The sequence below is a fragment of the Phyllobates terribilis genome, unplaced genomic scaffold (genome assembly GCF_046119375.1).
Source record: "Phyllobates terribilis strain yellow unplaced genomic scaffold, ASM4611937v1 Scaffold_1__5_contigs__length_1240528914, whole genome shotgun sequence".
Classification (NCBI taxonomy): Eukaryota; Metazoa; Chordata; class Amphibia; order Anura; family Dendrobatidae; genus Phyllobates; species Phyllobates terribilis.
In genome coordinates, this window is record NW_027362761.1 from 1,035,936,626 (window position 1) to 1,035,950,854 (window position 14,229).

The 14,229-nt window shown below is 48.6% G+C and overlaps 1 protein-coding gene across 1 annotated transcript in view; it reads right to left on the minus strand.

The window, feature by feature from the left end:
- The window catches only part of GUCY1A1 (guanylate cyclase 1 soluble subunit alpha 1), an 81,468-nt gene that overhangs the window by 26,959 nt on the left and 40,280 nt on the right, over positions 1-14,229 (minus strand). Inside the window, exon 4 of the mRNA XM_073644983.1 lies at positions 12,274-12,377. Within this exon, the coding sequence (XP_073501084.1) occupies positions 12,274-12,377 (104 nt within the window). The remainder of the gene's footprint in view (positions 1-12,273; positions 12,378-14,229) is intronic.

A 14,229-nucleotide genomic window follows, 5' to 3' on the forward strand; every position in this document is an offset into this window, starting at 1 on the left:
GCTAGCCTACCTGGAGGCTCCGCCGTCACGTGCTGTGACCACCTGCCATTCCAGAGACTCTCGCTTGCTCACCTGGGAGCACACATCAACCATCTGCCTGCTAGCCTACCTGGAGGCTCTGCCATCACAGGTCGTACCTACCCTTTACCCAGAGACTGCCCCGGTCACTTGCCGTGACCTCCTGCCCGTTCATCCAGAGACTGCCCCGGTCACTTGCCGTGACCTCCTGCCCGTTCATCCAGAGACTGCCCCGGTCACTTGCCGTGACCTCCTGCCCGTTCATCCAGAGACTGCCCCGGTCACTTGCCGTGACCTCCAGCCCGTTCACTCAGAGACTGTCCCGGTCACCTGCTGTGACTGCCTGCCCGTCTTCCCTGGTCGCCACCCGCTCCCTTACAAGGACCGCCCCCTTGTATAGTAGCTCAGAGGTTCCGCCTCCCAGACCCGTTACAGTTTGCTCGGGCCATGGAACCCGGTGGCACCCAAGCTCCCTCGCTCTCGGACCTGTGTCATGAACTGTCCCGTCAGAGGTCCCAACAGGAGTCCATCCTGGGTCACCTGCGGAATGTCAATTCTCGCCTGGACACTCTGACTGCTCCGCCAGCAACCTCCGCCAGTGCCATGACTCGCAATCCGGCAGCTCCGCTGCCCACCAATACTATGGTATCCTACCCCGGACCCCGGCTTTCTGCACCTCCTCGCTTCGGAGGCGACTCCGCCCAGGCTCGGGGCTTCATAAATCAGTGCACCCTGCACTTTGAACTCCTGTCCCACCAGTTTAACTCCGACCGGGCCAAAATTGCCTTCATCATGTCCCATCTCACCGGGGAGGCCCTGGCCTGGCTAAATCCTCTATGGGAGAGAGGAGACCCCCTGGTGTCCGACTTGCCTGCCTTTCTCACGGCCTTCCGGAAAGTCTTCGACGAACCCGGACGGAGGACCTCATCCTCATCATCACTGCTACGCCTCCGTCAGGGAAGTCTCACCGTGGGCCAATATGCCATACGGTTCCGTACCCTTGCCTCGGAGCTGGCCTGGGATAACGACGCTCTGGTATCCGTCTTCTGGGAGGGTCTGTCCGGCCGTATTAAAGATGAACTTGCCGGTCGGGACATTCCTACCACCCTCGATGACCTAATAACTCTTGCCACCCGGATTGACCTACGGTTCCAGGAGCGTGCCAAAGAGGTCACCCGTGAGAGGAGGTTTCCACGTCTAGCTCCTACTTTTCAGAGACCCGTCACTCCCTCCGTCTCTTCCCAGGTACACTCTCCTGAGCCTATGCAGGTCGACCAGACCAAGATGGTCAAAACCCATCAGGACTTATGCCGTGCCGAGGGGAGCTGCTTCTACTGTGGCAGTAAGGAGCACCGGATCCGTGCCTGCCCGGAGAGGTCGGGAAACGCCTGTGTCTAGGTTCGCTCAGAGAGGTCGACCTAGACAAGAATAAATCCTCTCCATCTCTGCTGTTGTCAGTCTCAATCGTCTGCGGGGAGAACCGTTATTTCGAACTAGCCCAATTTGACTCTGGAGCAGCCGGGAATCTTATTTCACAGTCCCTGGTAGAGAAATACCGCATCCCCACCAAACCTCTGGCTGTACCCTTGTCTGTTGCTGCCGTGGATGGGGGTCTCTTACCACGCCCCATCCAACTCATCACCGAATCCATTACTCTGCAGGTGGGAATGCTGCATTCTGAGAGTATCTCCTTTCATGTTCTGCCTGGACTCTCTCACGCCCTCTTGCTAGGCCTACCTTGGCTCCAGAGACATGCACCCGTGCTTGACTGGCAGACTGGAGAAGTCCTTCGCTGGGGACAGGACTGCCATAAGACCTGTCTGGTTCCCGTCCATCCCGTCCGTCCTTCTCCTACCCCAGCTAATCTACCTGGACTTCCGATTCCTTATTGGTCTTATGCTGATGTCTTTAATAAAAAGGAGGCAGAGACACTGCCCCCTCATAGACCATACGACTGCCCTATCGACCTGTTACCCGGTACTACTCCTCCCCGTGGGCGTATTTATCCATTATCCGCTGCTGAGACCCGGTCGATGTCCGAATATATTGAGGAGAATCTGGCCAGGGGATTCATCCGGAAATCTACCTCCCCGGCGGGAGCAGGCTTCTTTTTCGTCAAAAAGAAGGACGGCTCTCTCCGTCCCTGTATAGACTATAGAGGCCTTAACCAGATCACGGTGAAGAATAAGTACCCCCTTCCGCTCATTCCGGAGTTATTTGATCGTCTGAGGGGGGCTAGAATCTTCACCAAACTGGACCTCCGTGAGGCGTACAACCTGGTTCGTATCCGTCAGGGGGATGAATGGAAGACGGCATTCAACACCCGGGACGGCCACTATGAATATCTGGTAATGCCCTTTGGTCTCTGTAACGCTCCTGCCGTCTTTCAAGAGTTGGTCAATGACATCTTCCGGGACCTTCTCTACTCCTGCGTAGTGGTGTACCTGGACGACATCTTGGTCTTCTCTCCGGATCTCCAGACTCACCGGAGGGACGTTCGTCAGGTCCTGCTCAGGCTCAGGCAGAATCACCTCTTCGCTAAATACGAGAAGTGCCTCTTTGAGCAGACCTCGCTTCCGTTTTTGGGCTACATTATTTCTCAGACCGGCATACGAATGGATCCAGAGAAACTGTCTGCCATCGAGAAATGGCCTCGACCGGAGGGGTTGAAAGCCATTCAGCGATTCCTGGGCTTCGCCAACTACTACCGCCTCTTCATACCACACTTCTCTTCCCGGACTGCCCCAATTTCCGCGCTCACCCGTAAGGGTACTAATCCCAAAGAGTGGCCGCCCGAAGCAGAGGAGGCCTTTCTTTCCTTAAAACAGGCCTTCTCTTCCGCCCCGGTGCTGCATCGCCCGGACGGCAACAAGCAGTTCTTCCTGGAAGTTGACGCCTCCTCCTCTGGAGCCGGAGCGGTACTTACTCAAAAATCATCTTCCGGGAGGATGGTAACTTGCGGCTTCTTCTCTAAACTCTTCTCCTCCTCAGAGCGCAATTATTCCATAGGAGACCGAGAGTTATTGGCCATCAAACTGGCATTGGAGGAGTGGCGTTACCTGCTCGAGGGGGCTCTTCACCCGGTAATAATTTACACTGACCACAAGAACTTGGCTTACCTCCAGCATGCCCAAAGACTTAACCCGCGCCAAGCCTGGTGGTCCTTGTTTTTTGCTCGCTTTGATTTTGTTCTTCATTTTCGCCCGGCTGACAAAAACGTCAAGGCGGACGCCTTGTCTCGATCCTTTCTGGTGTCTGATCTCGAGGAAGATCCGAAACACATCATCGATCCCGCCAGAGTAATGCAGGTGGCTCCCGTGAGTCTAAATCGTCTCCCTCCCGGAAAGACGTTCGTATCTGTACCTGATCGGGAGAAGATCCTTCACTGGGGTCACTCGTCTAAACTGGCTGGCCACGCCGGTCAGAAAAAGACCCTCCAGCTTATTACCCGGCACTACTGGTGGCCTACCCTGCACAAGGAGGTAATAGACTTTGTTTCTGCCTGTGTGTCCTGCGCCCGCAACAAGGTTCCGAGACATCTGCCAGCCGGTCGCCTCCTTCCGCTTTCTGTACCTGCTGCCCCCTGGCAGCATATAGCAATGGACTTTATAACTGACCTCCCAGTCTCTGCCGGTTGTACGGTCATTTGGGTGGTCGCTGACCGCTTCTCCAAGATGGCTCATTTCGTTCCCCTGCCAGGCCTCCCGTCTGCACCCGAGCTAGCTAAAGACTTTATTCGTCACATCTTTCGTCTTCATGGCCTGCCCCTCCACATCGTGTCGGATCGTGGGGTACAGTTCACCTCACGCTTCTGGAGAGCCACTTGTAAACTGCTAGACGTCACCCTGGACTTCTCTTCCGCTTACCACCCACAGTCCAATGGTCAAGTGGAGCGGATCAATCAGAACCTGACCAGTTACCTCCGGCACTTCGTTAATGCCCATCATTCAGACTGGGTGGATCTCCTACCATGGGCCGAGTTCTCTTACAACAATCACGAGAGTGAATCCTCCTACAAATCCCCGTTTTTTGTAGTCTTCGGTCAGCATCCTCGGATTCCTTTTCCTGTCTCCACCTCTGTGGACAACCCGGCTGCGGAATCTCTCGTTAGCAAATTTTCCTCCATTTGGGAGAGTACCCGATCCGCACTCCTTCAGTCGTCCGAACGGATGAAAAGACACGCTGACAAAAAACGCCTGGATCCTCCACAATTTCGTCCTGGAGATAAAGTCTGGCTCTCATCTAAATATGTCCGACTCAAGATACCTTCTTACAAGTTAGGGCCTCGGTTCATCGGTCCTCTGGAGGTCATCAGTCAGATCAACCCGGTGGCCTATAAATTGAAACTCCCGGCCAACTTACGGATCCCTAACTCCTTCCATGTATCTCTCCTCAAACCTGTGGTACTTAACTCTTTTTCCAAGTCTACAGGTATGCCTCCTGCTCCGGTTTCTGCTGAGGACGAGTTTGAGGTAGAGAACATTCTTGCCACCAAAAGGGTAAGAGGAAAGACCTTTTTTCTAGTAGATTGGAAGGGGTTTGGTCCTGAGGAGAGAACGTGGGAGCCCCGGGAGAACATCCATGCCCCTCTCATCCTAGCTAAATTTCTGTCTGGCCTAAAAAAGGGGGGGCCTAAAGGGGGGGGTACTATAGCGCCGGCGTCCCTGCCCTCTGCTAGGCAGGGACGCTGTTCCCCTCACCTCTCTGCTCCGAGCCCGGCGTCCTCCTCCAGCTCTGCTGGCAGCGCGCGCTCCTTCCCGGCCACTGTGCTTAGGGCGCGCGCGCGCGCTCCCTCCCTCTTAAAGGGGCCGCGCGCGCCGTCCTAAGGAGTCCCCGGCCAATGGACGGAGGACTTCACCATATATAAGGCACCTCCTCCAAAATGGAGGTGCCCGAGCAATGTTGTTGCACTGTTCACTACTCTGCTTCAGCCCTCAGGTCCCGTTGCCAGTTACCTGCCAGATTCCTGCCAGTTTGCTGTCTGATTCCTGCCCGATATTCTACTTACCTGCCTGCTAGCCTGAGGTCCGACGGTCTGCCTACCGACTCCTGTCAGTCTGTCTAAGGACCAGCTTGCCCGCTCACCTGGGAGCGCTCCTCTGCTACCTGCCTGCTAGCCTGAGGTCCGACGGTCTGCCCTCCAACTCCTGTCAGTCTGTCTATGGACCAGCTTGCCCGCTCACCTGGGAGCGCACATCAGCCACCTGCCTGCTAGCCTACCTGGAGGCTCCGCCGTCACGTGCTGTGACCACCTGCCATTCCAGAGACTCCTGCCCGCTCACCTGGGAGCGCACACCTGTTACCTGCCTGCTAGCCTACCTGGAGGCTCCGCCGTCACGTGCTGTGACCACCTTCCATTCCAGAGACTCCTGCCCGCTCACCTGGGAGCGCACACCTGTTACCTTCCTGCTAGCCTACCTGGAGGCTCCGCCGTCACGTGCTGTGACCACCTGCCATTCCAGAGACTCTCGCTTGCTCACCTGGGAGCACACATCAACCATCTGCCTGCTAGCCTACCTGGAGGCTCTGCCATCACAGGTCGTACCTACCCTTTACCCAGAGACTGCCCCGGTCACTTGCCGTGACCTCCTGCCCGTTCATCCAGAGACTGCCCCGGTCACTTGCCGCGACCTCCTGCCCGTTCATCCAGAGACTGCCCCGTTCACTTGCCGTGACCTCCTGCCCGTTCATCCAGAGACTGCCCCGGTCACTTGCCGTGACCTCCAGCCCGTTCACTCAGAGACTGTCCCGGTCACCTGCTGTGACTGCCTGCCCGTCTTCCCTGGTCGCCACCCGCTCCCTTACAAGGACCGCCCCCTTGTATAGTAGCTCAGAGGTTCCGCCTCCCAGACCCGTTACAAAGTCAAATCCACTGTGTTATTTCGGGAGGTGTATTCACATGCACCACTTCACACCCACACATGGGTATATGTTTCCTCATTTCAGCTGTTTTATGTTCTTCTCCTTATCCTCAGCCTCCAGCACCACTATACCACCAGGGTGACCGTGGTCCGTGTTGCCGTCCTTATTTTTGTCAGCTTTTGCTTGGAAGGCTTAAGCAAAGACTATGGGAGACCCACTCCCCAATAATGGGAATAATGTTTGTAATATGCTGTACTGCATGGCTCTTGTAAGGGGCATTGCAAGTTTCTCCGTCCAAATTTTTGGCAGCTTTTGCTTGGAAGGCATAAGCAAAGACTATGTGAGACCCACTCCCCAATAATGGGAATAATGTTTTTAAGATGCTGTACCGTATGGCTCTTGTAAGACGCATTAAAACCGTCTTGTTAAGCTACTGCGACCTCCACCACTTTTCCAAGGAGCATTCAAACCATCTTGTTAAGCTACTGTGACCTCCACCACTTTTCCAAGGGGATTTAAAACCGTCTTGTTAAGCTACTGCGACCTCCACGTCTCTTCCGAGGGGCATTAAAACCATCTTGTTAAGCTACTGTGACCTCCACCACTTTTCCAAGGGGCATTCAAACCGTCTTGTTAAGCTACTGTGACCTCCACCACTTTTCCAAGAGGCATTAAAACCGTCTTGTTAAGCTACTGCGACCTCCACGACTCTTCCAACGGGCATTGCATTTGCTCCTAATTTTAGTCAGCTTTTGCTTTTCAATGCATAGGCGAACACTAAGGGAGACCCACTCCCCAATAATGGGTAGAAGGTTTTTAGTACGCTGTAATCCACGTCTGTTTCAAGGGGCATTGCAGTTCCTCATAATTTTTGGAAAGCCTTCCATTCACTGCTTAGGCCAACAGTGCACAGGAGACCCAGTTGCTATAAATGGAAAAAATGGTTTAGTTAAGGCCCTCTGACCTCCATGTCACTTCCAAGGGGCATTGGAGTGCCTCAAAATTTTTGGTATGCATTGCACTCACTGTATGCCCTCTAACTGTGTAGCCGAACCGTTCCTTTTGGTACAGAAACATATCCTATAAGACATGTGTGGTTGACTGGCCTGATATTGATGTGAATGGTCCCTGTTCCTCCTGCTCTTTCTCCTTTGCCACCACTTCATCCATCATTATCACCTGAAGCTTTGTTTTAACGGGAGTCATAGAACTGGGATAGTAGCAGGAAAACATCCAGCAATCCTCGGAGGAGGTAGGATATGCGCCAAAACTCTGACCACCTCAGGCCTAGCCGCTACTACATACATGCGCTTGCATTCCAAGAAAACAAAGCAGATGCTAACTTCTATCATCATCATCATGCTCCTCACCTTGGCACTCTCAACTCCCCTGATGGAGAAGCCAGGGCCCACAGTAGGATTCTGGTTCTCTGGTGGGCTCGTTCAATGCTGCCCTAAAGCAGGCTAGGCTAAGAAAAGTGTGTGGGAAGGTGACAGGAGAAATAGGGGTGGCTGGGGTCCGAGTATGGACACCCGGCCGCCCCCTGGCGGCTGGAGACCGAGCGTGGATACCCGGCCGCCGGGCGGCTGGGGACTGAGTATGGATACCTCGCTGCCGAAGCAGCCATGAGGTAGTGGCCAGCTTCGGCCTCCTTCAAACTAAAAGGCCCCATTTCAAGTGAAAGCTAGCAGTATGGTATTGCAGTCTGCGGGTGGATGGGTGGTTGGATGCATATTTGCGCTTGCATTGTAAGGAATGGGGGAGGTACAATTGAACACTGCCCTGGGACAAGGACTTGCACGGGGATAGTTGCAAGTCTGCATCTTCTGATGCGGCAAGGATCACTTCTGATGGGCACACTTTTAGGCAGTGACCTGGGAGTCAGAGATGCTTCCAGGGGTCTTCCCCATGCTGTTCCCATGTCTTTTCAGCACTGTATGCATGTGTCACACAGCACATGGCCAGATAAGGTTGTAAAATGTTAAAATAACATTTCCCGGTGAATGCATTTGTCACGGTTGAAAGCAATACAAAAGTGCAAAAACGTATGAAAAACCCTACTTGTGAACATAGGCCAAGGTGTGGAGGAGTATTTTTGCTTTTGGTTATTTATTTTACCTTATACACAAGTCTTTACCCTGGAAAGGATGTTCCTTAACCCCTTTCCGACCTGGTCAGTAATAGTACGCACCAGGTCGGAAAGGCCGGTTCAGGGGGGGCTCTGGCGCTGAGCCCGCACTGAACCGAGCACATGTCAGCTGATTCTTACAGCTGACATGTGCCCGCAACAGCGGCGGGTGGAATCGTGGTCCACCCACGGCTGTTAACTAGTTAGATGCCGCTGTCAATCTCTGACAGCGGCATTTAACTCGCGCTTACGGGAAGTGCGTCCTAGGCCCCGCCCATCGGTGACCCCGTCACGTGATTGCGGGTCACTGATGGGTTGGCATGACAACCCAGGGTCTGCAGCAGACCCCTGTGGTTGTCATGTCTCGCTAGCTATGAGCTCCACATAGTGGTCGGTGCTCGTAGCACAGGAGCATTTCTACTGCATACAGGCAATCAGACAACTGCTGCTTTTAGTCTCCTATGGAGACTATTGAAGCATGTAGTAAGTGTTAAAAAAAATGTTTTTAAAAATATTAAAAATTAAAAATAAAAAAAATATAAAAGTTTAAATCACCCCCCTTTTGCCCCATTCAAAATAAAATAATTAAAAAAAAAACCCACACACACATATTTGGGATCGCCGAGCTCAGAATCGCCCGATCTATCAATATAAAAAAAGAATTAATCTAATCATTAAACGGCGTAACGAGAAAAAAAATTCTAAGCGCCAGAATTACGTTTTTTTGGTCGCTGCAACATTGCAATAAAATGCAATAAAAGATAAGCCCTGACATGGCCATATTGACCAAAAAAAAAAAACACTATGGCTCTGGGAACAAGGGGAGCAAAAAATTAAAACACAAAAACAGAAAGACCCAAGGTCATTAAGGGGTTAACATATTTCACAGGAAAACCGTTTCAGTTTCGTTTTTGAACGTTTTATTGTGAGCCCGTAAAAGTGGCTTAATACCTCTGACCACGGTGTTGAAAGCAGTGACCTGGGGGTCAGAAATTTTTCCTGGCGCGATGCCCATGCTGTCCCCATGTCATTTGAGCACTGTCACTATCGTTTTGGGCACTTTTTAGGCTTTCTACAGACTGCCGGGGGTGCCGCCGCAAAAATGCTCGGGTCTCCCATAGACTAACATTGGGCTCGTTGCTCGGGTCGAGCACCCGAGTATCACGGTGAGTTCGGCCCGAGCTTCGAGCACCCGAGCATTTTATTGCTCGCTCAACACTAGTCGCCACTTTTTCTTGTTATTGCAGCTTTCCTCACACACTGACCAGCACTTCTGTTCATACAATGGCTGCTTGTGAAGGAGCGTTTGACCCGTCCTGTCCATCACCATCCTCCAATAGAAAAACAGCTTTTCCATGTGAGGTGTTTACAATTGGAGGACGGTCTGGTCCCATCATCCTCCACTAGCAGCCATTGTATGGACAGAAGTGCTGGTCAGTGCCAAGACAGATGATCTTTTGAGCAGAACAAGAGATAATTTTAAACAATGAAAGTGTGTTTCGCTCATCCATCAGGTTTTCCGTAACTTGTTTACACTGAAAGATAACTGTGAAATGAGCATTCTTAAAAATGTTCATTAATGATAATCTTTCAGTGTAAATGCACCTTCAGCCTAGTCAACTGTCAGTTTTTTTCTTTTGCTTTTAGTTCCTTAGCTCCAGTGTGTCGGCATAGAGCCTAGGCACACTAGCAAACGTCAACAAACAGGACATTTAGATTGAATCAGAGAAAAGTCAAAGTGGTTAAAATTTTTGGATGCCTTCCAATAAACAAGTAGCAATCAGAGACAAACCCTTTTCAGAATGTAACCCCTACCGTGGTTTGCCTGACAAAGTAACAGCCAGCCTGGTATTTTCTTGATAAATTATAAACCTGGGCAAAGTGCGGCCGGCGGGCCACATCCGGCCATCTGGCTGTTCCAGTCCGTGGACCAAGACACCCAAAGGGTTGAAACAGCGGCCCACGGGCCATGCCCTGCCCTCCCCTGCCATCCATCCACCGCCCGCTCTCACCGCTATCCGCATCCTCGGGATGCAGACAACAGTGAATACATTGGTGTAGGAGGGGCCACTGGCCCCTTCAACCCCCAATCAGCGTGTGAGACAGCAGACGCGTTGACGTCATTTCATTGCGTCAGCTGTGCACTGCGGAGAGTCAGTGCGCCGGAGACAGGAGCAGAGTGCTGGGGGAATGGGATTGACGTGAGTATGTGTTGTTTTTTTTTCATGTGTATGGGATGTTTTTATGCACATAGGAGGCTATGTGGGTCTCATGCTGTATATCCGAGGCTATGTTGGGCTCATGCTGTATAGAGGGAGGTTATGTGAAGTTCATGCCGTATATAGGAGGCTATGTGGGGCTCATGCTTTATATAGGGAGGCTCTGTGGGCTCATGTTGTATATGGGAGGCTATGTGAAGTTCATGCCGTATATAGGAGGCTATGTGGGGCTCATGCTTTATATAGGGAGGCTCTGTGGGCTCATGTTATATATGGGAGGCTATGTTGGGCTTAAACTGTATATCAGAGGCTATGTGTGGCTCATGCTGTATATGGGAGGTAATGTGGGGCTCATGCTGTATATAGAAGCCTTTATGGGGTTCATATGGTATATAGGAGAAATGTGGAGCTCATGCTGTATATGGGAGATAATGTGGGGCTCATGCTGTATATAGAAGGCTTTATGGGGCTCATATGCTATGTAGGAATCTATGTGGGGCTCATGCTGTATATGGGAGGCCATGTGGGGGCTCATGCTGTATATAGGGAGGCTATGTTGGGCTAACACAGCATATAAAGCGGCTGTGTGGGTGCTCATGCTGTTTATAGGGAGGCTATGTGGGGCTGATGCTGCATATAGGAGGCTATGTGAAGGCTCATTCAGTATATAGGCTATATGAGGGTGCATACTGTATATAGGGGCTATGTGGGGGTCTCAAACTGGATATAGGTGGCTATGTGGGGGCTCATACTGTATATAGGAGGCTATGTGGGGGCTCATACTGTATATAGGAGGCTACGTGGAGGCTCTTACAGTATATAGGTGGCTGTTTGTTGGCTCTTACGGTATATATGAGACTCTGTATGGGCTCATACGTTATCCAGGGGGCTGTGTGCAGGCTCATACCGTATATAGGGGGATGTCACCATAAATAATTCTGCTCCATATTAAGTGATACAATTAATATGAATATAAAATAATTATAATTAATATAGTAATATTAATATTGAGCAGAATTCATTTCAGCCTACTAGTTTGGCCCTCCTCAACAGTCACGGTCTCTCATGTGGCCCCGAGGGAAAATTAATTGCCCACCCCTGGTATATCATATGGCAGTTATTTAGATAACTATCCATATATGAAAGGCATCATTCGGGCATTAATTGTTCATGTATGTGTTCTAGCTATGGTTATCACAGATAGACAATATTCTTGGAGATTTTTACATGTCTGTGTTCTTTTGCAAACAGCATGTCCACAAAAAAAAAAATCACGCATTCATGTCTCTTTTTGATTGACTTCTCTGATCAAACTTACCCATACAAGTCTACAGTTCCATGAAATTCAAGGACAACTGACGGATGGTGTCAGTGTGCCATCCGAGTGCAGTCCATTATTAACAGTACAATGAATAGAAGTTTTTTCATTTTTTTATTTTTTCATACATGAAAATCACGGATGAAACACTGATGGTAAAAAGTGATACACGGACCAAACACTGATGCTGAAGACTGACAAACGGACTAAACACTGATGATAAAAAGCGACAAACGGACCAAATACTGATGAAATCTAATGAAAAACACAGATTTGAATTTTTTTATTTGTATACATGAAACATCTGAATGAATGAAGGCCTAATATGAAGACAGCTTAAATCAGCTAGAATGGGAGCCACTCGATCAAAGTTAGTTAATTCTGGCTATTAGTTGGGGAACCCATGAGGGAGAAAAGCCTCTATAATGGTCATGAATTGTCTTCATAAAACAAACTCCTAAATAGCATCAGATACAGGGGCATGTGTTGAATTATTAATGTTCTTCTATGAAATTTAACAATGCACAATGGAGCTTATCTATGAAAATGAATGCAAATTAGAGGGAAATGTGTGGCCAGAACAAGCTCCAGTTAGTAAAGTTGAGAAAATTCAAGCAACTATGCTAGTTGCTACATCCCTCAACCCTGGTCCCTCATTACTCACAGTGTAATGTCTAAAGGCTATAGTTATATTTTGTGTTCAGAAAGTGAATAAAAAATAATAATACCTGCAGCACTTGATTGGTCTATAACAATTTTCTCAAAATCCTCTCTCTCACCAGCTTTTGCACACACTGGTAAAGCAGGCAGCTTGAAAGAAACACAAGTAGATCTGCAGACAGAACAATAAGATGTAATTACATTCAGTATAATGAACATATGACAAATCTAAACATCACTGCGTCAAGCGATTCTATTGTATTGTTCCACAAGTAACAGTAATTGATATTTAGCTAGGAATTGTTCAGTTATATTGTGTAATCAACTCTTGGCTGATACTGTAACTCTTTGTGCCGCATACTTGTACTTTTTTTCACTCATCTTTTGAAAAAAAAAATGCTATGCTTTTGTGGTATTTTTTCTTGTTATTTAAGGCAATAAATAATATGAAAATAATAAGGGCAATACATAAAACTGGCATTTGAAACATCAAGCTGCCATTTATAGTCTAATTAACCCATTCCCAACTGAGTGAATTTTTGCACTTTTGTATTTTCTCTCCACTCTTCCAAGAGCCATAACATTTTTATTTTTCCAGCAACATAGCCTATTTGAGGTTTTTTTTTTGTAATAAGTTTTAGTTATACTGAAAAAAAAGAGAAAAAAAAAATCCATATGGGATGAAAATGGAGAAAATGATGCGATTTTGGTTTTGTTTTTAAGGCGTTGATAGTGCGGCAAAAATAACCTCCTGGTTAGTGCAATTCAAGCAATATCAAACTTGCATTGTTTTTTTTTGTGGTGTTATTTATATTGCGAAATACAGTGTCTCAAGCCAAGAGGAGACGCAGCAATAGAGCCATTATGGGCAAAACACAGGGTAATAGACAAACCATTGCTGGCTAGCATAAATTGGGTGGAGGGACGTAGCATTATCCGTCTGGTGGACTTGATCAGTACTCCTATCATTTAGGTAACAAGTACCTCTATATCATGTATAACTTTGTCTGATCCACCTTGGACACTTGTATACTGGGCATCTTATACATTAAGCTCATTTGCATCATTTCCTGTAAGTATACTTACCATAACTAATACTCGCCAGTAACCATGTGTTTGTTATCCTTTTTTGGAAACAGTGTATATTAATGATGCACATTATTTATAAGTATACTACCCTAATTTATGCTAGCCAGCAATGATTTGTCTGTTACCCCCGGCGTAAGATTCCCTATAATGAGGCAGATGGAGACACTGTGGACACAGTCTGGCCGATGATCCGGCGGTGACCGTCTTTTTAGGCGTGCATAAAAGTACAGTCGGCCACAGTTTTGTGCACCTCTGAAAAGTGATAGGAAGGAATCCATTGAACAGAGACCAGAAAGAGTCCATAGTAACTCTGCATTATAGTGAATGGACCTTTGGGTGGTTTCATCTTAATCAAGTCACTCTGAGATTCGGATGGAAACCCCGATGTAAGTGCTCATCGTAGAGCACAGGATAAATGTGATCCAAAATGTTATTGATTTGGACCACACAATCCCTTTAAGACTATGGAGGAGAGAAGGAGCTCTTGGGAGGACCAGAGATTACGTATAGAAAGATGACGGGAGATTAGTTCAGCGCTATATGGAGACAGACTCTGGACGGCTTTGTAGCTTCATGCAAGAACTGAACATTTTTGTTTTCATTACCCAGTTATGACAAGATCCAATGATTGTATTTTTATATAGGTATAATGGAAAAGAACATGATAGGGATCTGTGCAGCAGATGACACGTTTTGGATATACCTTATTGAAGTAAGGTCATTTTAGTCATAAAGTATCAAAATAGAAGGTACAGAGATGGAAAAGTTAAATTTCAATTCACCAGACTGAGAACAAAAGTACTCCCAGCTTTAAAATCTAATTACCACTAATAGGAATGCATATATTAAAAAAAATTCCATATTACATTGAAAATGAAGCAGGACTAGTCCAGTGAGGAATCTATTTCCCTGGACTAGTCCTGTCTACCCTTCTA